A 26,935-nucleotide genomic window follows, 5' to 3' on the forward strand; every position below is an offset into this window, starting at 1 on the left:
CTTAACGACACGCACGGCCATTAACTGATCCCTGGTCTCCTTACTGTTCCTTTCTGTGGATCTTGCTCACCGTTTCTCTCATCAAGTTCACTGAATGAACTTGAATGACCCTAACTGTCCCATTACATTTTTTCATCCCATAAAAAGTTCTTGTGCCCATGTTAGTCAGTGGTTTGCCTGCTTATATATCCCACTACTCCGCACTCTCAAAGTGTGAACACAGAGGTTCTCCCTGTGACCCTCCCTCTTCACCACACCTGATCCAAATTTAATGTTGACCAGTTAGCTGAACTTGGTGACTGCCCCTGTATGTAACTAATCCGTCTTTACAACGTCAATCTAAATTACGGGCAACACCTCAACGCATCACTCTCTGGTGCAGGTGGGCACTTTACGGTACCTCAGAGAAAACAGAAACAACATTAAGCTAGCAAGAGTTCGCAAGGTCGCTCGTGTGGATAGTCACAGATAAATAAGGAATTAGTTCGGACCTGGACCTAGTTTTAAAAAGTTGAGAGTTCCTGGTGTTCTGACAGTGCCATTTACAAGCCAAACAGAAGATAAACGTCGTTGCACTCAGATTCTGAATGTCTAAACTACCAGGAAATGCAGGTGTATCGCTGCTCGGGGACAAGTCCCTGGAGTTCTACCGGGACCCGGTGAGCTTCTGCCAGCAGAGGATTGAAAAACACCGGAGCAGAATGTTTCTCTGCCGCCTAATGAACAGACCGACAGCCTTTATCTGCTCCGTGCAAGGGATGAGAGAGCTGCTGTGTGGTATAGTGTTTGAACACTTTCTCTTTTACGACACATAGTTAAACTTTGCTTCCACAGTCAAAGGGATATATGGAAAGAAATTTCCTCGAGTAGTCCATGGGAGAGACTCGGGATAGTATTGGGGGAAAATATTATTATTATAGAAGTATAATTGTTTTTACCTTTACAAATGATTTAAATACTTGCACTTTAATAAATTACTCATATTATATTGCACACTTCAAATGAGGATAGGGCCTATTCAGTGACCAAAATATACCAAGAGAGAGAGAGAAAATGGATTTTTTTTAAAGCGTTAATGTTAACACACTGTATTTATTTGTGATTTAAATTTTTTTAATACATGACTTACTGGACATTAAAGGTTTATAATTTAAATTTTAAAGCACATGCTAGCGGTAGGAATTTGTGTAAACAAATTTAGTCCCCTAAATACAAATATCTCCAACCTTAATTTAATCGTTTCTGCCTCTCACATTTAAACAGTTTAAATATCCCATGGCATGATTTATTCAACTTATGCATCGTGATGTGATGATATTTTTGTTATACTGTAAAATAGGAATGAGATCACAGATGCACTCATGAGAAAAAGCGGAGATTTTCCATGCATGTCCCGCTTTGTGTTTAGTACAAATGAACCAAAGTGTGACGTGGACGTTTGATTGAAGAGTATGCAGTGATGTTATGTGATGTGTTTCAGAGAAGTCCAGTTTGTTTCTTAAGGATCCAACTGACTTGATGACAAACATGTATGGTGACACCATTGTTACTACTAATGGTAAACACTCACACACACACAAGATGGCCCACACTTAAAGTACCCTCAATTTGAGTATCAATTTTCCCTTCCCTACTCCACATGCTTTAAATACAAGCAAAAAACTTTGCAAACAGTGACTTGCGTTGGTATATTTTAGGTGAGGAGGCATGCCTTCTCCGCCTGTCACTTACCAGCCTCTTTACAGGAAGCTGTTTGGGATCGTGGAGTGATTATATCACAAGGTAATCATAATATTGTTACAACAGTAATTCATGTATTTGATAGCTGGGGGATGCCTCTGACTGAGGTTTGGGTTGGCGGCAGAAATAATTGCATAGATATATGTGACGCAACTGCAAACCTTTCACTGCTGCAGCAGTTGAAATGTGTCCATCTATGTCAAAGGTTTCTCTTGCAAGAGCTGAGTCCCTGTTTGTTTGAGAAACAACAGTTCTTTACAAAAAAACAGTTGTACTTTTACTTAAGACTAAAATATGTCTGTGCTTGTCTGTTTGTGTCTGTGTAGTGTATGTGAGCGCTGTCTGAAGGACCTCTCTGTCAGGTAACACTTACACCAGTTATATCCACACATATTTACCTTTTTTACGGATATATTTCTATGTATTAATGTAGCTCAAAGAATACAATGAGATTTACAACAAGTATTGTTTCACAGTCCGAATAACTAAAAAGTGATACTCTTTGATAAGCAAGAGTAAAGTTAGGTCCATAAGTATTTTTACTGTGTATGTAGTCCTTTATTTCAGAGGCTCAAAATTAATCAGACAAATTACTGACAAGCAGTTTCATGACCAGGTGAGACATGTTCCCTTGTTATTTCATGTTGTTTTCATGACTAACAGAATCTCTGAAATTTTGAATTTACATTTGAGCTTTTCACTGGAAGTGTCAATAGGATGTTTAAAGAGATGTGAATCAAGTAAAGGGGGCCATCATTAGGGTTAAAAAAACAACATAATCTAGCACTTTATTAAAAAGGATCGCACAGCTCAGCTACACTAAGAGATCTTAAAAAAGAACTCAAGTGTAGCATCACAGATTCTTACCTTGTTTAAGAAATAAGAAATCTGTAGAAGATAGGTGTATCAGTCTCATGTGTGCAATCAGTGGATGCCATCATGAATATAAATACAGAGGGTTCACCATAAGGTGCAAACCACTGGTTACACTCAGGAACAAGAAGATCAAAGTAGAGTTTGCCAGAAAACTAAAAGAGCCTGTACAGTTCTAGGGAAGTCTTTGGACAGATGCAATCCAGATTAACTTGAAGGGAAGAGGAAATTATAGAGAAGGAGAGAAACATCTCCTGATCTGAAGGAGACATCACCTGTCAACATGGTGGAGATGATGTTGTGGCACGGGCGTGAATGGCTGCCAGTGTAACCAGGTCACTCGTGTTTATTGATGTTTATAGAAGGAGCAGGATGAATTGTGAAGGGCACAGAGCAATGATGCAGAACTGATCAGACAGCGCTTTACAGTACAAATGGATAATTACTCAAAGCCAACTGCAAAAGCAACTCAAGAGTTTATCAAGGCCAAGTCACTGAAAGAAAAAGAAAGGAAGAAGAATCCTTGTAATAAAAAATATGTTAGTGTATCCGATTACTTAAGCCTCTGAAAACGGGAGACTGTGTGTAAAAATGTCTGCAATAACTAAACAAGTAACCGCCTTGAACCCCTTGAAGTAAAGCTGAAGGTCTGCACTTCAGCCACATCCTGATTGTTTCACTACAAACACACTGTGCTGATGTACAGATACAGTGTACACCACCCACCGCAGATGTAATTCACACAACCACAATGACAATATTTTGTCCAAAAACACCCAACCTAACCTTGAAACCAAAGCTGTGAAGATGAATATCACCATGTGAAAAAAGTACAGAAGTTTTTTAAATGTAGTTGATAGGACACTAAAATATAAACGTCCAATTTTTATAATATTCCTGCAGATGTTGGTTTTTATTATTTTCATACATACATATACAGCTTTATGATGTGTTTCTATCAGTATTTCTCGAAGTCACTTGCTTAAATTACAGTCTCTCCCTGAGCCTGGTTCTGCTGGAGGTTTATTCCTGTTAAATGGGAGTTTTTCCTTCCCACTGACACCAAGGTACTTGATCATAAGGGCTCATCTGATCGTTCAGTTCTGTGTTGCATTACTGTAGGGTCCACCTTACAATATAGAGGCACCTTGAGGAAACTGTTATCGTGTTTTGGCGCTGTATAAATAAGTTGAATTGAATAATTTAATTGAATAAACTCATCAATGTGTCTCCGATTGTATACTTGTGTGTGTCTGTGTAGTGGTCAGCCAGAGAATGTATACACTGTTTTTAAGTCTCTGGGGACAGAGCTGGTGTTGGGCCTTTTTCTGAACGTACGAGCTGAGAAGCAACCTGAACTTTTCCAGGAAATCAGTCAGCTGTGCACCCAGCACTGGCATGGTAGGGCCATACAAATAAATCATACACACACACACACACAAAAACCCTCGTGCTAATTTTTTATTTTAATTTTTTTGCAGCCTTTTGCATTGATGTTCTTTCTGCAACTTATGCTTTTTTTTTAAATATAACACTAAGAAGTGATCAATCTTAACACCTCTGGTAATGTTAAAACATGACAATTTTTTCTTTTGTCTTTTTTTGGCAACTTCAAGTTTTGTGCAATAGACTATTGCACCATCTCCAACTTCCTCTTTCATTCTGGGACCGCACACATTCATCTTTGTGTTTCTGACTCTTTTGTTCTGCGCCTTCTGCCCTCCTCCCCCTCACCCTGCAGGTCTGATCTCTGCTCCAGTAAATGTCAAGGTTCCTATGTGGTCGTCGGGTTTCTCCATTGCCCTCGATGCCAGGAATAAACTGATGGACATCATCAAAGATAAACTGGAGAATGACAAAGAGGGGTGAGACTGCACACACCTCAGTTCATCTGCCAGTGCTGCTTTTACAAAAACAAGTTTTTCTCAATTAAATAGTTACATTTCTATCCTGATTGTTTGTGCATGTATTATATCAAGACAGATATGTTTTATATGTTTTGTATTCCACTTTCTGTTCCTCTTGTGTCTGAATAATGCTACACAAATAAACTTGACTTGACTGAAGTTAAATGATGTATAAATCTCTCCTTTCAAACATGAATCAGACTCTAGTGGAGGCCTTGGGTCTATACTGATGCTCTGATTTGTATAAGTGGCCCTTGATTAAGGATCCTTCCTCTTTCTTTTCTGTCTCTGCGGCCCTCTCCAGTTTTGTTGGCTCTCTCGGTTCTTTGCCGCTGCCTGACTCAAGTTCTGCAGCCCAGCACCTCCTGTTGTTCATTTCAGCGCTGATCCCGAAAGCCCTGGCATCACTGCTCACCTCCTTCACATTGGCACTCGGTGGGAATGGACAGGTACACAAATACACGAGAAGAGTTTACAATAAAAAGAGAGAACGTTGGTGTTACCCAACTTGTTATATCTTTTTGTAAAGGCAGTGATTATTGTTCTTTCACGTCTATTCAACAACTGCAGGAAAAGCAGCCATAAATGCGCAGGAGGAATCCACGGAAGTAAACAGGCCAGTCACAAAAGCTGTAGATAGCATTGACACAACATTTAGCTACTTTTCCAGGGAGGTGTGTGTCAGGTCAGGCATAGCATATAGTGTACGTTACAGTGTAGTGTTTCAGAAGGGTTTCTGGTTACAGTGTTCCTACGGCGTAGATTTAACACTGAAGTATAAAATCCCCGTTAAGCTGATTGTCTTAGTGCCTCATAAAATACTAAGAGTGATCAAAACAAGCCAGTGTTAGGGTAGAAATGGAGTCCACCAATCACACTGTCAAGAAGGACTCAAAAATGCTCAACATACTCAAAAATGCAGTTTACACAGGGACAAAAAAACAAACCTGAAGCTAAGGTTAGCCAGCTAGCTGCGATGTTTGGTAGCCATTTGTACACATCAACATGCAGTGGTCTAAGGAGCTTGGAAAGAAAATGTTTGGACGAGAAGCTTCTTCAATTCTGAAGAGCTGAAGAAGCTTCGTGGATGAGAGGTGAAACATCTTCAAGGAAACGATGGACATCCACCATGCCATTACCTGATTACTTTTTTTTAAAAGACACAAAAAACTAAAGCAATCAAAGCTGTCATCCCACGCCTCTAATTTTGAGCCTTACCAGTATAACTCAAACGTCAGCATCAGCAGGACTTCAGATTCATGTAGGCTCTATATGTAAAATGTTTCAGTTTTCAGTAAAAATCTTTGTGCTCTGACATACAGCTCATTGTCTCTGTCTCCATGTTCAGGGGAAAGCCCGTTGTCAAGCAGCAGAAGACCCTGATTACCTGTGCCGGGTGCTGCTGGAGGTGCAGAGGCTATGGCCTCCTTTCATTGGTGGACGCAGAATAGCTGATCAGGTAGTTTTTATGTAAATTTCAGTGAATGAGCCAGTGCTCCTCATCTAGCACAATTATACCGTGAGTAATGTCTTAAAAATGAAAGAGAATGACGATTTTAATTTCGTATCCATGTCAAATACGTCTGATTTTTCCATCACTCATCTGGTCAGTTAGAAAACTTATTAAATCTTTTTGCAGAATCTATTTAGTTCTATTCAGAGGTCCAAAGTTTATGAGTGCGGAAGTGAACATCATCATGAGAATATTTAACAACTGAAAAAATACAACCCTGCAGCAGTAATGACTTAAATTGGGAACTTATTGGTTAGTCTGGTGACTTAGCCTTTAGGGTAATGACTAATCTTTGGGGCAGATTGTTTACTGTTGCGGATTGTTGCATTTTTAAAAAGCCTAGTCATTGTCAGATGACCAGTAGTTTCAGTGGATTGCATTTTGGCAAATCCTTTTCCTGTTTTTGGTCCACATGAACTCTTCACCTGCATGAAACCAAAGCCTGCTCAGACGTCACCGGTCAGCACAATTTGAACTTCAATAAAAACTTTCTGAATTCAAAGGAAATAAATCTAGCAGCATGTGAACAGGTTGCTATTGAAATACCTCCCAGCAAACCTGTGTTTTCAGATATTTTATGGTTTGTATTTGTGTTTATAATTTTAATCCTGAGGTAGAAGTAGTTGTAGTAGTACTTGTAGTAAGCATTAGTTGTTTTGTCTCGCTCTGCCTTCCTCTAGATGGCGACAGCTGACTGTAGATGAAAGACTTTTCTAAGAGCGTTGTCTGTGTATGCTGTCCTGCAGAAGGACTCAGTAAATAAATATTGTATATCTTCAAATGCAGTAATTCAACTTTACAGTCGTTTTGAGACTTCTTCTGTTCTCTCACAGTAGCAGTCAGTGTTAGTGAAAGTCCTCTTGAAACCTTTATTTGTGTGCTTTTACAACTACAGCTGTGAAGGTTTGCCCAACTGTGAGGTTTACCACAGGTAAACCACTCCACGTGTCAGTTATTATAATATCTTAAAGTTTGTTTAATTGTACTATTATTTTTCTTTTCCCCCTGTTTGCTGTCCATGGTCCGTTGGTTCTCATGTGATTATGTAAACTGATATTTTGTAGGCGTGTTTGCTGGGAAAAGTCTAGTAAAATGTAATCTGTACACTGATCAGACATCTGTCTGATAGTCAAAGCCCACGTCGTCTCGACTTACCGCCTACTGACTGGCGTGCTGCTTTCACCCCAAGGATGGGGCATTCAACAGTGTGTCTGCCTCCTCCCTCCGTGGCAGTCTTTGAACCCTGTGACTCCAGCAAACAGGCTTATGCAACAGTCCAATCAGAGACATTGATCTCTCTCTGTGATCAATTTCCTCCGCTTCCCCTCCGGAAGGAAGCAAGTGTGGGAGGGGACGGGGCCAGTGTTTTTGAGTGAGGGTAAAGTGAACTGGTGATGCTCTGAAGCGGAGTGGAAAGTTCTGTCACTCCTGTGAAACATACCAGTGCACCATTCTTGCCAGCCTCGGTGGTTTATACAGAGATATAAATAAGATAAACACAAATGCACGAGCAAGACTTACAGGACTGGGCACTAGAATATCTACAGTGACTCGAGCAGCTGTGAGAATATTTGTATACTTAAAGATACTCCAGCTAAAGTTTGAAAAGCAGTACTTTGAAGACAACTGGCTGTTAATAATGACATATTGCCAGTGCCATAGCTGATGCCCTGCCAGAAAATGCAAGAGGCAAGTGCTGTGCCTCCTCTGAAAGGACTGATGAGATGTTTATGTGTGCAGGGAAGTGTGTAGGAGAATGAGTGGTCATTAGTATTCACAATCAGGTGGAAAAAAGTGGATCCTCCCATCAGGTGGAACTAAGATATGCAGTGGTGTTTTACAACCTGTGTGCAAGAGTGAATGAGAGAAAGGGGAGGAGGGAGAAAGAATGAAACCAGCACCAAGTGCTGAGGCATTTCTCAATGAGAAGAGGGAGAATGAAAGAGATTTGTAAAAGATTTTCCACTCCACCAGAGAGAGGCAGAGAGAAAAATGAGTGTGCACAGGAAAGAGAAACAGTGATCATGTTCTCCAGCAGTCCATTAGTGCGGCTGCTAATGGATGTAGTGAAAAAGGTGATTTAAAAGGGCAACAATTGGTCTTTTTGCCCCAAGGTGGCTCTTTTCACCAGGGCTTAATGGAAAACCGGGCCCGGGATATTTTGTTTAAAATTGAGTTTTTATTCAGAATTAAAAGTGGGGCCTATTCACTGTGGTTTAAAAGGGTTTTTAACCCTTTCCCCTTTTTGCCAAATGTTGTCTTTATGGGGGAAAGAGTCGAAAGTTTCTTTCTTACAATTGTGCCATTTTCACTGCAGGTCAGGTGCATATGTACACATGTAAAATGCAGTGTAAAGTAACACAAGTGTTCAGTAAAAGACCAGGAAAGCATTTCAAAGCCAAGTTTGTTACCCACATGATATTTAATAATATGATAATAATGTGAATATGTCTCTCTGTATGTTTGTGTAGGACTCCACGCTCATGGGGTTTCATGTTCCTAAAGATTTTGGTGTGATTTATATCAGCCATGCCGTCCATCGCGACCCGGAGGTGTTTCAGGAGCCTGATGCCTTCCTGCCAGAGAGATGGAGTGGAAGGTGAGGATCTTTTCTCTTTTTCTCTCATTCTTTTATTTTATTTTCTAGTTGTCAAGGAGTGTTATCGTGGTAGTAGAATTTCAAACTCGATGTCGACACCTTGGAAATACTTGATACCATTGTCAATACTATGGGGAAAAATAGAGTCATTACAAAACAGAGATTAGAACAATGCAAACAATAACATCAATGACAACATGATTTTTTAAGTTGTCTGATATGGTGCAAAAAATTGCATCACTAATGCAAAGTGTAGATATGACAAATGCTTAAAGATTGTAAAAAGGTAGTGAAAAAAAAACAACAACACATAAACACAATAGGACAAGGGGCAGCGAGGTAGTGCCGCGCTTCTGGTGACTTGGTACCATATTTTTGTTGCTGATGAAATAGAGCAGTTAAAGTAGACTGCTACTGTTTCTGTGTAGTTGCTGATGAACCTTTCTCACATTCAATCTGCTGACTGACTTTAAGAGAAAAATAACACTTTTCAAACCCAAATAATTATGTTATCCTGTAAAACTTATGCTGTCTATTAAAACTACAGTCAGGGAAATTAGATAATGTTTTGCTACTTACTCCAACATTAATGTTATCATTTTATTATTTAGTTGTAACTGCTAACTAAGTAGTAACTGGTCAATTGCTAATAGTTAAACAGCAAATGTTAATGTACGTGCCAGCCAGGTAAACATTTATGATAACGGTTTAATACTTCAGTGCTGATGAAACGGGAGCTCTACTGACCTCTCAAAATTCCTCATAGAGTGTGAAAGTACAGCAGTGCAGTGTGAAGTTGTGTGTCAACTGGGGGACACGAGGAGAGCACTAATGGTAACAGTACTGTTGCAAACGAGTATATAATCCAACAGTAATTTTGAGGACCAGTTAGTATCTTTTCCTTTCTTTTTTGACAACACTATTATGAAGTTAACAGCTCTTTACAGACATAGACCAAAGTGTCTTTGGCATCCTAGCACCAATAAAGAGTAGTATTGTACAAGAACATGAAAAAGCAAGAGAGTTAAAACGAAGGTTTCTAGTCATTCCCAGCATCACTGAAAATCGCAAACCATGCAGTATTTAGTCATTAATGTCTTTAGAAAAAGCAATCAATTATGCCTAGAACTTCAGCCTTGAAAAGGTAATGTATCAGTCTTTCAGGGAAAAACATTATTAATCAAGGCTTTCCCACAGACTTAAAATATATGAGCTGTGCCTCAAATGAGGTGTTAATTTCATGGGCTTTTATTTTCAAGCATAGGTTTTCTTGCTGGATTGACCTGCACATTAAATAAATGTGACCGACACACAGCCAAAGAGTAGAAAATTGTAAACTGACAAAATAGCTTCAAGAACGGACAGGACTTTGTGGACCAATGGAAAAAGTGGTAAAATTTAAAAAATGGTGATTTTTTTTTGTTGTTGTTTGTTATTCTGAAAATTTCTTAGATCAAGCAAGAAGGAAGCAAACGGGCAGTTCTGTTTATACTCCCTTACTGATACATACTTACAAACATGCCACATTTGCACACTCAAACACAATCAGCATTAGAAAGAGTAAGTGGGAGGAAGCTTTTAGTGCTGTGACACATCAGGGATCGAGGAAATGCGTCACAAAAAGATGTTTAAAAAAACACAAAGAAAAAGATAAAAGAATAAATAATAGAGCATTTTCTTCCATGTGCATTTATACATATAGTTATTTATAAGCCACTCGATAAAATCTTAAAAGAAAGAATTATAGTAATGGACCCTGCTTTGAGGCATGCCACAAAGCAAAAATGATTCAGGAGTAGTTTGAGTAAAATGAGTTGAGTTAAATGGACTTCCAATTAGTAGATGATCTGCTCTACCTCTCGAGCTTCAGCCACCCCGAACGCCAGCTGAGTCCAATCGAGCATCTGTGGGATGTGCAGGACAAACAAATCTGATCCACAGAGGCCCCACCTCGGAGCTTACAGGACTGGAAAGGATCTGTTGCTAACATCTTGGTGCCAGATAGCAAAGCACACTCTCAGGGGTCTGGTGGAGTCCATGCTTTGATGGGTCAGGGCTTTTTTGCGAGTGGGACCAACACATGGTTAGGCAGGTGGTCATAATGTTATACCTGATGGGTGCACATATGGCAAATATAATGCTATTCACAATTTACATATCCCCAAAATGCTTTAGCTTCATTATATAATGGCCAAATGGCTTGCTGCGCAGGCAGGGTGAATACCTGTATTGTCGATTATATTTTGTGTAATGTAAGGTTTTCAGTTCAGTACCTTGTAAAAACTATCTCTGTGTTGGGTTCTTCACCCTGTTGGAAATGCACCATATTGTTCAGTCTTTATAGCACAGTATTATGCTTATACAGAAAGTATGAACAGCTGAAGAGGTTCTGAAGCTGTTGATGACGTGACTAAATGACAAAGTTATACTGTATTAACATAGGCACAGATAATGGATTACTAATTGCAGCAGGTACCACACAATAACTTCCTGTTTCAATGATAACATAAAGAATAGCTGAGGGAGTTTAGGCCACATTTGCTGTGGTCAGACTAAAATACACAGTTTTACTGGATAGAAATGCACTCTTAAAATAGATGACAGCAAGATTAAATCAATAGTCTGTTCTACAACTTGTTTTATGACCGCAAAGCAGAAAAGAGTGCTGGTTAGTACTTTATATACATACGCCCACGTCTTTACTATAGCAACCAATGCAGATAGATAACAGCGCCTGAGCACACAAGTCTGACTGCATCGCTTTTACATGTACTTGCTCAGACTGTCTGCTGGGAAAGTAAAAAAAAAAAGCCTTCTGAATACAAAAGGAGATGCATAAAGACTCTCTGTCTGTTACCTGCTCTGGTAAAATGAAACCCGAGCTGGCTCGTTCTCTCAGTCAGCCATTCATCTGTTCATTCACTTCCTTCATTCAACTGTTTATTGTCATTCATGCTCTCTCTCTCATGTGACAGAGAATGGAGAAAAAAATCTATGAATGTATGTATGTAGGAAGGAAGCTGCTGCCATGGAAACTGGTCACCTGTCAGTATCTTCACCAATAGGGATTCCCCTGTGTGTATTTCTGTGAGTGTGTGTCTGTGTGTAGAGTGGGGGGAGAAGCTTTTTTCTCTCCCATAATGCCCTGGGATAGAGTGTGATGGGTTACAGAAGAATGAGTCAGAGAAACTCCCATCCTTTTTGCGATGAAACAGTAATAATGTTGAATTTCTTATATATACTGCATATATTTACTTTATTTACTTTTTTGTTGAGCAGAGAAATCTACTGCCATCAGTTGTCATTTTTGAAGGTGTGTATAGAGACCTCTTCTTCACTCTTATCTTGTTAAAACTAACCTAATTACGTATTAACTTAAACTTTAAACCAGATAAAACCATCACACCGAATGAAGCAATCTAATGTTACAGTTGGCAGTTTGGAGTTTCTCTCTTTGAGCCGATCCATTATCTTCCGATCGGTTTGAAAAATGGAAGCAGAAGAAATAGCCGGAAAAGCTCAGGAGGACTTGATGGTGCTGAATTCAACAGTCACAGTGCGAGCTTTAGTCAGGTTACGGCATTGGATTTCAGAGGGGTTTGCATTTACAGCATAGATTAACTCTCTCAGGTATTAAAGTAGAAGGTACTTTCTGCCTTTTCCCAAGGGGTCGTCACACCAGACGATTCCACATATTTGGTTTGGTACAGATTTTATGCCAGACGCCCCTCTTAATGCAGCCCTTCCATTTATCGGAGCTGGGAACCAGCACTGGGAGCACACTAGCTTCTTACCCCCTGAGGCTGGGTTTGTGCTTCTTTCTGGTCTCGAACTGGGGGTCTTCCATCTGTGAAGTAAGGAGACACAGATGGAAGATGGTACACAAACTCAAAAAAGAAATTATCCTAAAACAGCTTAATAACTTAAGACATAGATCCAACTAGATACTTATAGCGCAAAAAAAAAAGAGTCAAAAATCTGTTCAGTCTGCCTAACAGGCAGATACTTTTAGCCTGGAAATGGACACCATTTTAAATACTCTGAAGTGTGTGAGCAGAGCACTCAGCTGAGAAGAGAAATCTATGAATGAATAGATTGCATGCTTTGTGTCTGCGTGTGTGAGCATCAGGTAAAATGGTGCAGGGTTAAGGAGTGAGTCAGAGGAGATTTTCCTTGAGATAGTATGATGTAAAAGAAAACTCTAGAAAAGTCATTAATAAGAAACTGCACAAAAAACAAAACAAAAGACAAAGATGAAACGTGGAGTGTAGGCGCTAGAAGTTTGACTATACCTCGATTAAAGGTGTGAGTCATCCACATTAAGAAGATGTGTGTATTTGTATGGATGAGTCTGGTCACCTTTTTGATATTTCTTACTGTCAGTACATTTTATTGAACCCCGAGAAGCGATCTGTGTGACCAAAGCTGATATATCTTTCATCCTTGCCGTGCAAACCTCTGTTGCCTGTCTTTGCTTGTCTTTATTTTTCATTTATCACCGTGTTTGTTTCCCTTTCCTCCCAACTGTTCCTGTCTCTGGTTTTCCATCTGCCAGTCTTCCTGGTGACCGGTTTCCTATCTCTCTTGATAGTTGCCCAGCTCATTTTCTTGCCACCTGGCTGTTTAATTTAATGACTGCAGTCCTGTTACATAACAAGCCCACCTACAATCACCACAGTTTCATCTGTTTATTTTTTATTTTTTTGCGCAGTAGCTGGGTGTATTATCTACCGAGTGTGTTCCCGTTCATACTCGTCGTATATTGTGTATGTGTGCTTTTCCTGTTGGAGGCAAATATTGGAGCTGGCAAGTTAACATCCTATCAGCTCAACGCCTACACAGACTCTGGCCCTAGATAAGTGAATCAGAAATGCTACCAAGCACAGATAAAAATCTTAGCTATTGCAGTGGGCTGTGTTGCTAGTTTCACATAAATCCGAGAATAGGGACTTTTCTTCTTGTCTCCAAAAATAGCGAGAGATATCTTTTTTTAATTTGAAGTAGAAATTATCTGAAGTGTCTGTGTTTGCGTACGTCAGCCACTGTATGAATTCTTAGAAACGACACAAACCAGAGTCACCAGTTCATAAAGATAATGCCAGGAGTTTGTCATAGTCTAGTTGAACTAAGTATAACAGTTTTGATAATAGGCTTTACGTTTTAAAATAATAGACTGCATATAAATGACACATAGAATTCAAGATGCCGCCCATTAGTTTGTGCACTAGTGTTCCTAAGCCTCAAGTTTGGCACGTGAGCTAGGCTATACACTCACACCCCACTTTCTTAGATGCACCTTGCTAGTACTGGGTTGGACCACTTTTGCTTTCAGAGCTGCTTTAATTCTTCATGGCGTAGATGCAACAAGGTGCTGGAAACATTCCTCAGAGATTTTGGTCCATGTTGACATGCTAGTTTTACACAGTTGCTGCAGATTTGTCAACTGCACATCCATGATGTGACCCTCCTGTTCCACCACATCCCAAAGGTTCTCTATTGCAGCGGTCCCCAACCCCCGGGCCTCGGACCGGTACCGATCCGTGAGAGTTGAGGCTCAGGTGTGAAATGTATGGTTTTCAGGGTTTTTATCGGTTTTCAGCGTTATTTTCTTATCGTTTGTATTGTTAACTCGGTTTTCCTGGGTCTTTTCACGTGTGTTATGAATAAATCTTCTTTTTTTCGGTACCGGTACTAGTTTTATTTTGTTGTATTTATCGGCGACACCTTAAAGGCCGGTCCGTGAAAATATTGCTGGGCACAAACCAGTCCGTGGCGCAAAAAAGGTTGGAGACCGCTGCTCTATTGGATTGAGATGTGTTGGAAGCCATTTGAGTACAGTAATTGTCATGTTATCGAGCTGGAAACAGCCATCAGAAGATGGGTGTGTTGGTCATAAAGGGATGGACATTAAACAATGCTCAGTTTGTACTAAGGTGCGCAAAGTGTGCTAAAAAAATATCCCCCACACCACCAGCCCGAACTGTTGCTGTTTACAGTCTTCTGTTGTCCAGTTTTGGTGAGCTTGCGTGAACTGTAGCCTACGTTTACTGTTCTTAGCCAACAGGAGTAGCACCTGTCATGGTCTTCTTCTGCTGTTGCAAGGTTTGATGTATTGTGTGTTGAGTGGTAATTTGAGTTAATGTTGCCTTCCCTGTCAGCTCAAACCAGTCTGGCCATTCTCCTCTGACCTCTGGCGTCAACAAGGCAGAGAACCATTGCTCTGCCTTCTTGGATTGGGTACTTTCATTTCTGGTCCATTCTCTGTAAACCCTAGAGATGGTTGTGTGGGAAAATCCCAGTAGATCATGAGTTTCTGAAATCCTCAGACCAGCCTATCTGGTGCCAACGACCATCCTACCTTCTAAGTCACTTAAATCACCTTTCTTCTTCATTCTGATTCTCACTTAGAACTTCAGCAGGTCATTAATGCTGTTAATATTTGTGTTAATAAGCAGTTGAACAGGTGTACCTAATGAAGTGACTGGTGAGTGCAACTTTGATGTAAGGGTTTTTTTTTCCATTGAACTTTAAATGCAACAAGATGCAAATGGAAAATAAATGATGAGAGTTTTTAAGTGACTTGCAGCTATTTGTTCGTCCTCTTCCCTGTCTTCCCTATCTAATAATTAATCTGATGATGCCCTCTTGGCCTCAGTCATGATCTCTCACAGAGCTTTCTCATTATACTTTATTGCAGAAAAATGAATTATACTTCACACAAGAGTATACTGCTCTGATTCACTTCCTATCCACTCAACATATTTGATATAGCATTACGATGGAGTGCTTGGTAAGACTTCCTTTCCCTTCCTATAGTGTACGCCGCACATCTTACTGTTTCAGGATGTACCTAATAGTACATTAAACCATTAGTCAGATGCTAGCGAGAACACTAATAATAACACTTCTCTCACACACAAACCATCTGACACAGTGGACCCAGACTATACGCACCACTAATGCTTCCTGTTTGCTTTTAATCAGAGCTCAGGTTTCAGGAAGACAGGATCCATTAGAGGCAAGACACGGCCTGCATCAGATGGATATTGAGTAATGGTTGGAAAGGACCTGCTTTCTTAAGTATATTTTTAGGAAATATTAGAAAGCAGGCATGATGGAGTAAAGTTGGGTCCCTGAATTTTGTTCATTTGTCTTGTGGAACTTCATTCTAAGCTGCACTCTTGGTTGGTTTCCTTTGAGGTCTAATTTATTTGCCTTTTGTGCCAAAGAGAGAGGGGTCAGCTGGATTGATCGAGAATTCTGGGTGTTTTGTATGATGCATTGTAGAGTTTTTGATGATGAGCAGCACCGTGCAGCAATGCTCTCCTTATTCTTTGTACACATTTTTTCTTCACCCAGCCAAGAGCTGAGATGGAGGCAAGCGATTAGTGCCATTTGTCAGCATTTTTATCAGATAGACAAAGTGTGGGCAAAAGAAGAGCCCACAGAGAAGCTGCAGTTCATTTTCTTTAAAAGTGAGAGATGAGAGAATTGGCTTTGGTGGAAGACCTGCTTTCTGTTAGTACCCTTTTTGTTGTCATTAGTAAAGTGAAACATAAAGTGAAACAATGACCTGAAAAAAAAACAGTCAGGGTGTTTTAGTTTGAACAACTAACTTAAAAAATACTTTGTATTGACAAAAAAATCTACAAGATACATCTCTGGTTGGTCTATATCAGATTTAAATATGGTCATATGCCATGCTGTGAATTTCTTATGGATGAAACACAACTTTAAAAGCTATTTTTTTAAACAACCTCAAATACCATTTGGGATAAATTTGCATAACGTGCATCTTTTTTTAAAACCATTTTTTCAAGATATACCTTTTGATTGACGTTTGTGAAGTCTGTTCAAGATAGATTATTGATTGATTTTTGCATCTCTGATTTGTCTACCCTATGCAAAATTTAATTGTAGCTCTTGTGTTTTGCATATGCAGGAACGAAGGCCATGAGCACTTCCTGTGTTCCTTTGGCAACGGGCCCAGGAGCTGCATTGGAGCTAAACTTACCAACGTCTTTCTGAAGGTGACCTTCACACACAAGTGTGACAAAGAATACATCGACACACACTCTTTAATTATCACTGTAAAAGTGACTTCTTTAACATAAAAGGTTTTTTATGTGGGTTCTGTTTTTTTGTTTTTTTTTTAACTTCCTCTCTGAGACTCTGGTGCATTTAATGGCTTGTTGAAAGATTTGTGGTCTCTGAGCCTCAGCTCTGCATTTTATATTTTGGGCTTCTGGGTTACATGTGGAGGGAAATCGGCTGAAAAGTCGATGGAAAGTTTACTTGCAATGGATTTATCCTCTTTAGAGACAGCAAGCGATGCAGCTGATCAGATGTGAAGTAAGGTCTCAGTTGAGCGAAATATTACTGATGTGAGATTGAGGCATCCAGTTAGGTTGTCTGTAGTTGTCCCCAATAATTTGACTAACAAAACTAATATCTTTCAAAAAAAAATTGAAGTTCTTAATTTAGATTTTCACACTCTGGATGCTGAACATCAGCAATATAATTTCTAGATGTTGTGTAAACAAGTCTTAAAAGTTTGGTTAAATTAGTTAAAGAGTTATCATTAAATGTAAAAATAGAAACTTCATAATCCTCTTAAAAAGATATTTGTGTTTGCTGCAGTCAAACAAAAATTCAGTGTCTTGTTTGGGGTTTTTTTGGGAATATGTAGGCCATATGCATTAAAACGTTATGCAAACCACAGAGACACGGCACCTATAACAGCATCTTTACAAAAATCTTCCTGCACTGAGATCTGATTCGAGCCTCTCGTGTCAATCCTTTAATGCAAAAACAGCTAAGAGTGAACCTGTTTACTGCATCTGCGTTAAGTGTGATTAAAGGGTTCAGTTATTGTTGTATGTTTATATATCATTTTAACTGTAATTAATTGTGTATGTAAATGGGGGAGGGGGGTCTAAACTAACCATATCTGTCATTTGTAAAGAGGTTGCTATTTGTAGCGGTTACAGTAATAGCTTAAGCTAGTAAACTGACAGATGCTGTTATTGTTCAAAGTTAGAGGAAATATAACGTAAATGAAAGGTGTGAGTCAGAGCAGAGAAACAGAGGATAATGCTAACTTGTGCATAGCAGTTTATCAAGCTACTTTGATAAGCTGCTCCTTAATGACAAGGGGTCACCACAGCAAGTTGCTCCACATGCAAAGTTGGCAAAGTTTTATGTTGGATCTCCTTTCTGACGCAATTCAAAAGGAGAATCGCTTGCTAAGCGAATGTGTAAACCTCCACACCATGGGGCCACTTATTTTGGTATACCTGTTCAAACACTCATTAATGTATGGACATGGTCAAGATGACCTTCCTTAGATCAGACAGAGCATCAGAATGGGGAAGAAAGGTGATTTAAGTGACTTTGAATGTGGTAAGGTTGTTGGCGTCAGATGGGCTGGTCTGAGTAATCCAGAAACTGCTGATCTGCTGGGATTTTCACACACAACCATCTCTAGGTTTTATAGAGAACCGTCCAAAAAAGACTAGAGTCCGGCCAGACTGCTTCAAGATGATAGAAAGGTAGCAGTAGCTTAAATACCTACTTGCTCCAACTAATGTGTATTGAACACACAACACATTGAACGTTTCTGTCTGCTAAGAACAAGAAACTGTGGCTATGGTCCAACCCTATACTAGCAAGGACCACAAGTTACAACATAGACATCATGACATATATATTAAGACGTGAAACCAGTGATTGAGCCCGCAGAGTTACCAATAAAGAGTGCACTGAGATTGCATGCCATGTGAGCAGAAAGGTAGGTTTCTAATTGACTGATATGTAACTGGCCTTTTTCCTTGGGTAATCAAAGAACTCAACCCCCGGCTGGCCATTAGACATTAGAGTCCAGGTTTGCGGCACTTGGCTGGATTGGCTTCATTGTTTTGGGGTTTTTTTTAGACCTGGTGGCCGCATCTTTCTTTTATAGCCTATAGTTTAACTCAGAGTTAGCAGAGCTTCATTAGCAGAACAGGTCAACTGCTTTACCTTTCTCTGAAGTGCACTGGGAAAAACGCTCACAGCGAGCCAGCTGTGGATGACAGCTGCGGCTCAACTGATTGTGGCTGTGCAACCCCCCCAACACACATGCCCCCACACACACAGTGGAAAAACCACTCAGAGAAGGAAACCATCCCCCAACCATTCAGTAAATAGAGCACTGCTCATGGGAATGACGAAATGCTTGGCTGTCTGTGTGTTTATTAGATATACCAGAGGGAAAGATCCGGGCACTGACTGTCCCCTTTTAACCACCTCACAATCCCAAAGGTATATTCACCATAGCTGCCGTTGCCTATATACTGGGCACACGCATATACACACGCAGCCCATTAAAGCCATGAGAACAAGACAGGTGTGTTACAGGTGTGACAACAAGAAGCAAAGAGATTTAATTTCCCATGTGGGGGCATTCCTTCTAGAAAGAGGAGTGCACGTAAATAAACGTGTGCGTATGTGTTGTCAGCTTGACACTAGAAAGTCAAAGCGGTGACACCAAGTCAACAACAAATGCTGTGAGCCAGTGGATTTCCAGAAAATATTACAGACTTTCAGTCGTCACTGATTTACAGATTTACCTGTGACCAACTTTGTTTTTAGGCTGTGGTAGATGATAGCAGGCTTCTTATTTCTGCATATTTGCCAAAGATTTGGTTGAAATGGCTACAGATTTTATCGAGTAGGTCATTTGATAACATTACCACCATGAGTTGTTATGTATTACAATGTTTCTTTTCAAAACAAGAGTCCTGTTAAATTACTCATAAATATGAATTAAATGTTTTGATGGCCATGAAAAGCCTAGCTGCATGCATGCATGCCTCAGGAAAAAAAAATCCCCTTGCTCACAAGACAACAACACTTGCTTGTGTACAAGACTTTGAAGTAAAGGAGCGTTTTTGTTCTTGTATTGCTCTGTCATATATTAGTGTGACTGTAATAACTCAGTCTGGATTCTCAGAGCACTGTTAGAACAGTGTTTCAGTTTTTTCTAAACCTCCTCAAAAAGAGGTACTCAGATGCTAACATTACCACAATGAAGGACACACAGGAATATCTTCCAGACACCCAGGAAAAGCAGAGCATATATGTGTGATTAGTATTTAACTATATCTGTACAAAATGTAGTTGGCTAATGAATCTACTTAGACTAAAATCTACTAAAACAAATTAGAAAACTTATTGTACAATTGACTGATCAGCATTTTCATGGACATTTGAGCCTTGGAGTTGTTTAACTTGCATTTGGTAGCTGTTTGCTGGTACTGGCAATATAAAATCTTAAAATATATCGAATGCAAGTAAAGGATGAAAAGCAAACATATCAAAGTGATAGCAAACATTTCAGGAGTGGCTAAAAACCAAAAAAGAAAAACTGCTTCAGTGAAAGACCCCAGAAGACAACTGATGTGGATGATCACAGAATTATTTTCATGGTTGAGAAAAACTGCTTCACAACACCTCACCAGGTGAGGAACCCTCTTGGGCAGCAGTCCCCAACCTTTTTGTGCCATGGACCAGTTTAATGTCAGACAATATTTTCATGGGCCGGCCTTTAAGGTGTCGCGGATAAATACAACAAAATAAAATGATATGACCAAGACAAAAACTGTGGTATTTTGTAAATATAATAATAAATGCGAATTCACTGTGTAATTGTGTAACTTTATTAGCAGCGTCCTCCTGAAATGTGCCAACAACATTAAGAGTAACATCCTCCTCTCTACCCCTTAATGCTCTCTGGTCGCTATGGTAACACGTAAATATTTCTTTCAAAATAAGACACACAACTACAACACAGGAAAAGATCCAGGGAAACCGAGTTAACGGTAAAAAAAACCCCATAAATTTCACACCCGAGCCTCAGCTCTCACAGCCCAGTACCAAACGACTCACAGACCAGTACCGGTCCATGGCCCGGGGGTTGGGGACCGCTGCTCTTGAGGAGGCAGGTGCATCATTGTCAAAGTTTATAACCAACCAACAAACAAAATTATTAGACTTTTCCAGTAAACATCTAAAAGAGCAAGCACATTTCAGAAAAAAAGAAAAATCTTTGGATGGGTGACAGGGCTTATATTTTGCATTTTATTGTTAGCCATTGGGCAGCAGTCTCCCAAGGTCAAGAGCTGTCCTGTTTTCTTCACTGAAAGACATTTGAGCAGAGAAAAGGAAAGGAAATGAGAGGGTTATCGCAGCTGTCCACATCCACTGAGCCAGATAAGTGACAAATGCTAAGTATATTATTGAACCTCGGCTGGTAGATTACATTCACTAAGACAGACCTTCCCAAAGTGTGGGGCCCGCCCGCAGAGCCATCGCAGGGGGGTGGGGACAAAACGCTTGGACATTGCTAGCACGGGGTGCCCACAGAAACGCAAAGCAGGAGATGAAGCATAGCTGAATATGTTTCCAAACCAACTTCATTCTAAGCCAAAGACTAGAAAATATGGTGAAGCATATCTTCCCTTTGGTTTCACCTGCACAAGTGCCGAGGTAGGTCTCCCCTGCAGAATTGGTTTTCACTTCATCGGGGCTGTTCAAAACATGGACAAACAGTATCCCACAGTTGTTTATATTTTTTAACCCATTTTGCACAGAGAGGCATTTTTTTGAAAAATGCATTGATAGCAATGTTGAACATTATTACACATGAAAAAAAAACTACATGTAAAATAATTACACCGTGACGCCTCTGCCTTTCTAAATGGAGGGACAGTAACTGCCTGTGTGTATGTAAGCGTGTAAAACCTGAAGATAGTAAGATTAACAGTATTTTGTCTCTATCTGCTATTCTGCAATTCATCTCATGTAAACGTGGCGTACAGCGTGATGTGAAAAAAGGCGCATACCTTTGATATTGCGTGACGAACTCTGTATTCCTCGTCCACACGTAAAAGCAAAAAAATGAGTTTTAAAAAATCTCTGTTTTTGGTGATAGGAAACGCCGTTTACGTGTGGACGAAACAGCTGCATTTCAAAAATACCCGTTTAGGTGTGGACGTAGCCTAAACGAGTTAGTAGTTTATGTTATTACTACCTGTAATTTATTGCAGATTACTTGTATTTGTTTAATTGTTTACTAAATGTTTGAGGTGTGAAAAAAAAAACGCAATGGAGCAAAATATGGGTGTGTGTGGTTGGAGGATGTGTGCGTGAGAAGGGGGGGGCGCAAACATTTTTCTTGTAAAACAAAGGGGGGCCTAGCAAAAAAAGTTTGGGAACCACTGCACTAAGACATCATTTATATGTTTTTGTTCTCAGATTATTTAATAGTAAAAACAGCAAGATACATGGGGGTGTTAATGCACACCATCTAAAATGCAACAGTGAGGAATGACTCAACGCTGCACTCACACTTATGAGTCACTGAAAATGTTGGGTGTGATTGAGTGAAGCTCAGGTGTACTTCAAAGCAGTTTAATGTCTCTCCTCGTTCGGCTGTTGTCCCTCTTCAGCAGGACAGTTATTGTTTCAAATTGGATTACTCATCATAGATAATCAGTTGCTTGTTTTGGATTATTTACGATTGTCATGATTTGTCTCTGTCTCTGGAGATATCGATATATTTGGCCACAGTAGTGAATACACAAAGTAAAAAAAAAAAAATGAAAAAGTGTTAAATGCAGATGCTTAAGAAATTATGTAGTTTATTAAAGCTGTATAGATGTAGAGCTCGGAATAGATCACACAGGTATTCTCTTCCTGTTTTACTATTTACACTTTTATATATTTAATTTACATTTATAAAAATTATTCTACTTTTGATGTGTACAGTTTTAATAAAATTTCTTTTATTTGACTTTACTGGATATTTTTAAGTACATTCTAAATTAAATGACACAGACTGGCATCCATAGCAATGAGCAGCATTGCCTCTTAGAGAGGACTGAAACAGTGTTTGATGCTGCTTCACAACACAAATGTACACTATATTTTTACTGCTTTTATTTTGCTGCTCAAACGGAATCTTCCCTTATCTCAGTTTTTAAGTTGTTAATCCTGTCTTTAAATAGTTAATTATGATAAATTTATAACTGCCAGTGTGAGCTATCTGCTTTGCTTTAATGATGCATGTGTTTGATTACATCTCTTACCGTGCTTAATTACAGAAAAGATCAGACTGGCAGATTAAAGTACATCTGCTTGGCTTTCAGCAGGGTGACCATTTGCACACACACACACGCACGCACACACACACACCCACACACACACACACACACACAGAAGGATGAGGGCATGACCAGAGTAAAAAGTAGACTGCAGGGATCTAGGTCAGAGATGTGACTCATCGCCTCACTTCATCCTTCCCCCTGTCGTCCTCGCTACCCACCCCCCTCTCGTAATTCTCCCTTCATTCCCTCTCCTCTCCTCTCCGTTACTCCCTTGATCCTTCCCCGTTCATTCATCCTCCCCCTCACAAGGAAAATCTTCATTCATAAAGTGGAGAGACGCAGGGGAAATATGTGTTGGTTAGACAGGTCCATGGCTGAGGATAAGCCGGTAAGGAGTGTTGTCTATGACATCACCAGTTCTGAGCTCTCAGCTCTTACTAGAATAAAATAGAATAGAATAGTATATGTATGGGGAAAATGAAATAGAATAGAGAATGGAAAGTAATGCTTAATAATATAGGACAATATAGAATAATAGACTGGCAATAATAGAATAGAATGTAGAATTATGTGGAATAGAAGAAAATAGACATTATAGAGTAGAATAGAATAAAATAGATTAAAATAGGAAAATATATAATTACATGAAAAAAGTAATAGAATTGAATACAAGAGAATAGAATTATGTGAAATGTTATGAAACACAGTAGAAAAAACATAATAAAATAGAAAGTAATGAAATAGAATAGAATAAATACAACAAATGCAATACAATAGAATGATGGGGTATTGGAGGGAAAGCAAAGGAAATCTAGACGAACTGAACAGAAGTGAAAATTGAAATACAGTAAAAAGTAATTAAACAAAATAGAATAGAGTTATTTGGAAAATAATAAAATAGAGTAATAGAATGGAATAATAGTGATATATAAAACAGAATGATGACTAGAACAATATATTGAATGAGTGAAAGAGAAGGGAATGCAAAGGAGTGACACTGAGAGGAATGATATGAAATGAAATAAAGGTCTTCTCTTCAAATTATGCAGATTTCTGTGTTGCTCAAATGAAAATGTGTTTCTAACTGTACGATTTTGTGTCTGAATGTAAGCATTGTTGATTGCAGGTCTAAAGGACCAAATATTCCATTACAGCTCGCCTGGTAAAAGTTGTTGCATTGCTATTTTCAAACCTGGAAAGGAACATACAAAAACAGGCTTGAAGTGATGTGGAGGCTGTAGCTTTGCAAGTTGGAGACTTATTCAGCGTTGGTGGATGCTCTAGGTCTGCCAAGTGCCTTCAGTTTTAACATTTTGTTTTCGCTCGGCTGTAAAATAGAAAATTGTCACTTACACCCATGCAGCTCTTCACTCTACATAAGTTTCGTTTATGTAAAATGGAGCAAGCACAACCAGAAAACAGTATTTTTGTGTTTTGCTGCCAGGAAGTGTGCGTGTACCTGTTAAACAACTTTGACTGGTGTTTGGACCCTCCAGTGCAGAACCTCGAGTACAAATGGCTGCCCGTGTCTCGCCCTGCCAACCCCCCCACCGTCACCTTTACCCAGCGGGATCACACCCTATCTGGCAGAAGTGACACCACCTAGGGATGCACAGTATGCTCCACGATGCACCTAAAAACTCTACTAAAAGTCACACATGCCTGTGCAGAAAACACTGGAGAATATCTTAAGACACGCCAAGGGAAGCCAGCAAACTGTGAGGCTTTCCCCCTCCCCGCTGTATATAGTACAGTAATCATCCCGGGGAAAGCCGGAGAGAGTACTGGTTTCACTCTGTCTGTTCCTCTGCCAGATATTCTGCAGCTTTCCTTGATGACTGCAATGGGAGACGAGATAAATGAGTCATTCTTCAGTTGTTGACTCTGAAACTGCTAAACGGATGTTTGTGTTCTGCCTTTTTTAATGAGTAATTTGCAACATTTTAAAACATTGACCAGATTTTTGACGAGAAATATGAACATTGCCTCTTGCTTAAAATTCCCTTGTGCTCATTTCTGTGTTTGTATATATGAGAGCAGAATGAGAGCAGAAAAGCTCCAAAAAAAAATCCATCCAGGGGGGACACGTACACGGATGAAAATCGAGGTAAACCCTCAGATTCCATCACTGACTGCAAACCTGTCTCCCCCACCACCACCACCTAGCAACCACCAGTGCTTAGCAACAGTTCGTCATACCGACTTGCCTCCTTTTAGTATGCAAGTCTCACACGCGCACTCATACACACACTAACCTGGTTATTTTTGAAAGCGTTCACTTGGCACGCCATCTGAATTCCATGTAAATGACGCCAGAAGGCAATTCAGAGCACGCGTCTGAATTTTAAGCACCATGAATGATTTGAGTCATAAATGGAAATGATTCTGTGCCTCCTACATTTATAAGAATCAGTTGAAGTATACATGCATCATATTGTGCTGTATCACTTAGATACCTTGTTGTTACTTGCATTTTGCCTTTAGTAGTGTTTTTATGTTATCGTGAGGTTTGACATAGGATTCATGCAATGTTCTGAATACCTGAATGTTATCTTATTGGCTGAAAAAAACTTTAAAATGTAATTCTTGTAGTATTTTTATGCATTATATTAGTAATTAATTTTTCTGACCTCAAGATTTTAGGTTTTACTGTGCAGTGATTTTCCACAGGATGGTTCTAAGAGGTCGTCAAGCAAAAAAAAGGTGACAGGGAAAAGACTGTTTACAGGCCAGTATTTTTAAAAGCATTTTGAAGTGTATTAAAAATACATACAGTTACAGCTAAAATGTCCCAATTTAAAAACAAGTTATTAATGCTGTAATTTATGAAGTGTTGGTGGTGCTGCAAGAGCACTCTTTTTTCTGTTTTTTTGTTTTGTTTTGTTCCAATAAAGATTTGTCAGTGAAGTAACACCTAAGCTGTCTAACATGTGAAATGTAAGCTGCGCTGTCTGCATAATCAGCTAAAAGCACGTCTCGGAAAGATGTTCTTGTCCTGTGGGAGCTGCTCAACAAACCTACTGTTCTCTTTGCTGCACTCCTCTCTCTCCCTCTCGCACGCACTCGGCTAAGCTGCATGTTGCTCGTCTCCGTGTTTTTCACTGTTTCTCTCTAACGCGCACACTTGCAGACATACATCACACAGGATCTGGCAGAAAATGAGGTTCTTGTGAGCAGACTGGTATGACTCACTCTTCTGCCTGCACTTGTCCATTAGCTGACGCTCCTACTCACAGTTTATGACAGGCAAAAGCGACTTAGAGTGTATCCTCTTATGCATAAGGACATATGGCTCTGTTTTATTTATTGGAGCTTTTTTTCCCTCGTCATTTAACCATCCACTTTCTGCTTCTAGTTTAAAACACCGGCGAGATACTGGCAGACTAAAGTGTTCAAGTGCGCTGAGTAAAATGCTCCCTGTTTAAGTTCAGCAGTTTATTTTTCAGAGTATGCTCATTTGGTCTAAAGATTCTTTCACTAGCTTATTTTAAATTTACGTCATTATGGTAGAAAATGTACTTAGAGAGACTTGTCATTTTCTTGATGTTTCCTTCTGTACAGAAACAAAAGTTCCTAGCCTAAAAAATAAATTGGTGAAATTCTCACGTCATTCAAGCATATCACCTTCGTGTACCCTTTAACTTGCCTTATTGAGATATCTGCAGTTTTATTGCATACCACTCTGTCTTGTTGCCCACATAATCATATTTTAAAACGTGATTTAAAAATTAGGTCTAGTTTAAACAATGATCTTCTGAGCTGTTTTTGTGAATTCAGCATTGAGTGAATTTCAGGAATGTGCTAGATAATGATAAGTTCATTCAGTTCATCCAGAAGTAGGTGAAAGCTCTAGTGTTCATTATGTAGAAAGGATCTTGCAGTACAATGTACACTGTTTGTCATGCACACTGGAGTGAAGGAGGTCCTAACAGATAGATCACATCCACAGATTGTAGAGTTAAAACTAAGGGCTTATTGTTGTCCAAAGACAGAGAGTTCCCATTGTCTCTGACATGTTATGTATTATAAAATGGTCAGATGATAAGATATGACCTGATGTGTGAAATTAAAAGGAATGTGAAAATATGCGAACCATTTAAACTCAGTACTTTATTGAATTGCAATATAAGCAATGTCAAAACTAAGAGTTTTCTTT

At 39.5% G+C, this 26,935-nt stretch overlaps 1 protein-coding gene across 3 annotated transcripts; it reads left to right on the top strand.

The window, feature by feature from the left end:
• Positions 1–431: 431 nt before the first annotated feature.
• On the top strand, positions 432–25,611 carry LOC102798047 (uncharacterized). 3 transcript variants are annotated; one of them, XM_035909819.2, is made up of 11 exons: positions 432–777; positions 1,481–1,558; positions 1,698–1,782; positions 2,067–2,102; positions 3,875–4,014; positions 4,355–4,478; positions 4,825–4,969; positions 5,869–5,979; positions 8,505–8,632; positions 16,575–16,662; positions 24,224–25,611. In XM_035909819.2, exons 1-11 carry the CDS (start codon positions 588–590, stop codon positions 24,383–24,385), a joined length of 1,287 nt encoding a protein of 428 aa, XP_035765712.2. In that variant the 5' UTR covers positions 432–587; the 3' UTR covers positions 24,386–25,611. The 3 variants fall into 3 exon arrangements, with proteins under 3 accessions (XP_035765712.2, XP_035765713.2, XP_006795626.2); XM_035909820.2 differs by having other exon boundaries at positions 24,276–25,611; XM_006795563.3 differs by having other exon boundaries at positions 1,746–1,782.
• Positions 25,612–26,935: the final 1,324 nt, after the last annotated feature.

This window comes from Neolamprologus brichardi, chromosome 7, assembly GCF_056152115.1.
Source record: "Neolamprologus brichardi isolate AB-2024 chromosome 7, ASM5615211v1, whole genome shotgun sequence".
NCBI classification, from domain to species: Eukaryota; Metazoa; Chordata; class Actinopteri; order Cichliformes; family Cichlidae; genus Neolamprologus; species Neolamprologus brichardi.

What these genes read in the sequence shown, in the direction of transcription:
- LOC102798047 (XM_035909819.2), top strand. Translation starts at nt 588, where the DNA reads ATGTCTAAACTACCAGGAAATGCAGGTGTATCGCTGCTCGGGGACAAG. An exon ending in CTGGAGAATGACAAAGAGGG is followed by an intron (nt 4,479 to 4,824) that starts GTGAGACTGCAC and finishes GGCCCTCTCCAG; the next exon opens with TTTTGTTGGCTCTCTCGGTT. An exon ending in GACGCAGAATAGCTGATCAG is followed by an intron (nt 5,980 to 8,504) that starts GTAGTTTTTATG and finishes ATGTTTGTGTAG; the next exon opens with GACTCCACGCTCATGGGGTT.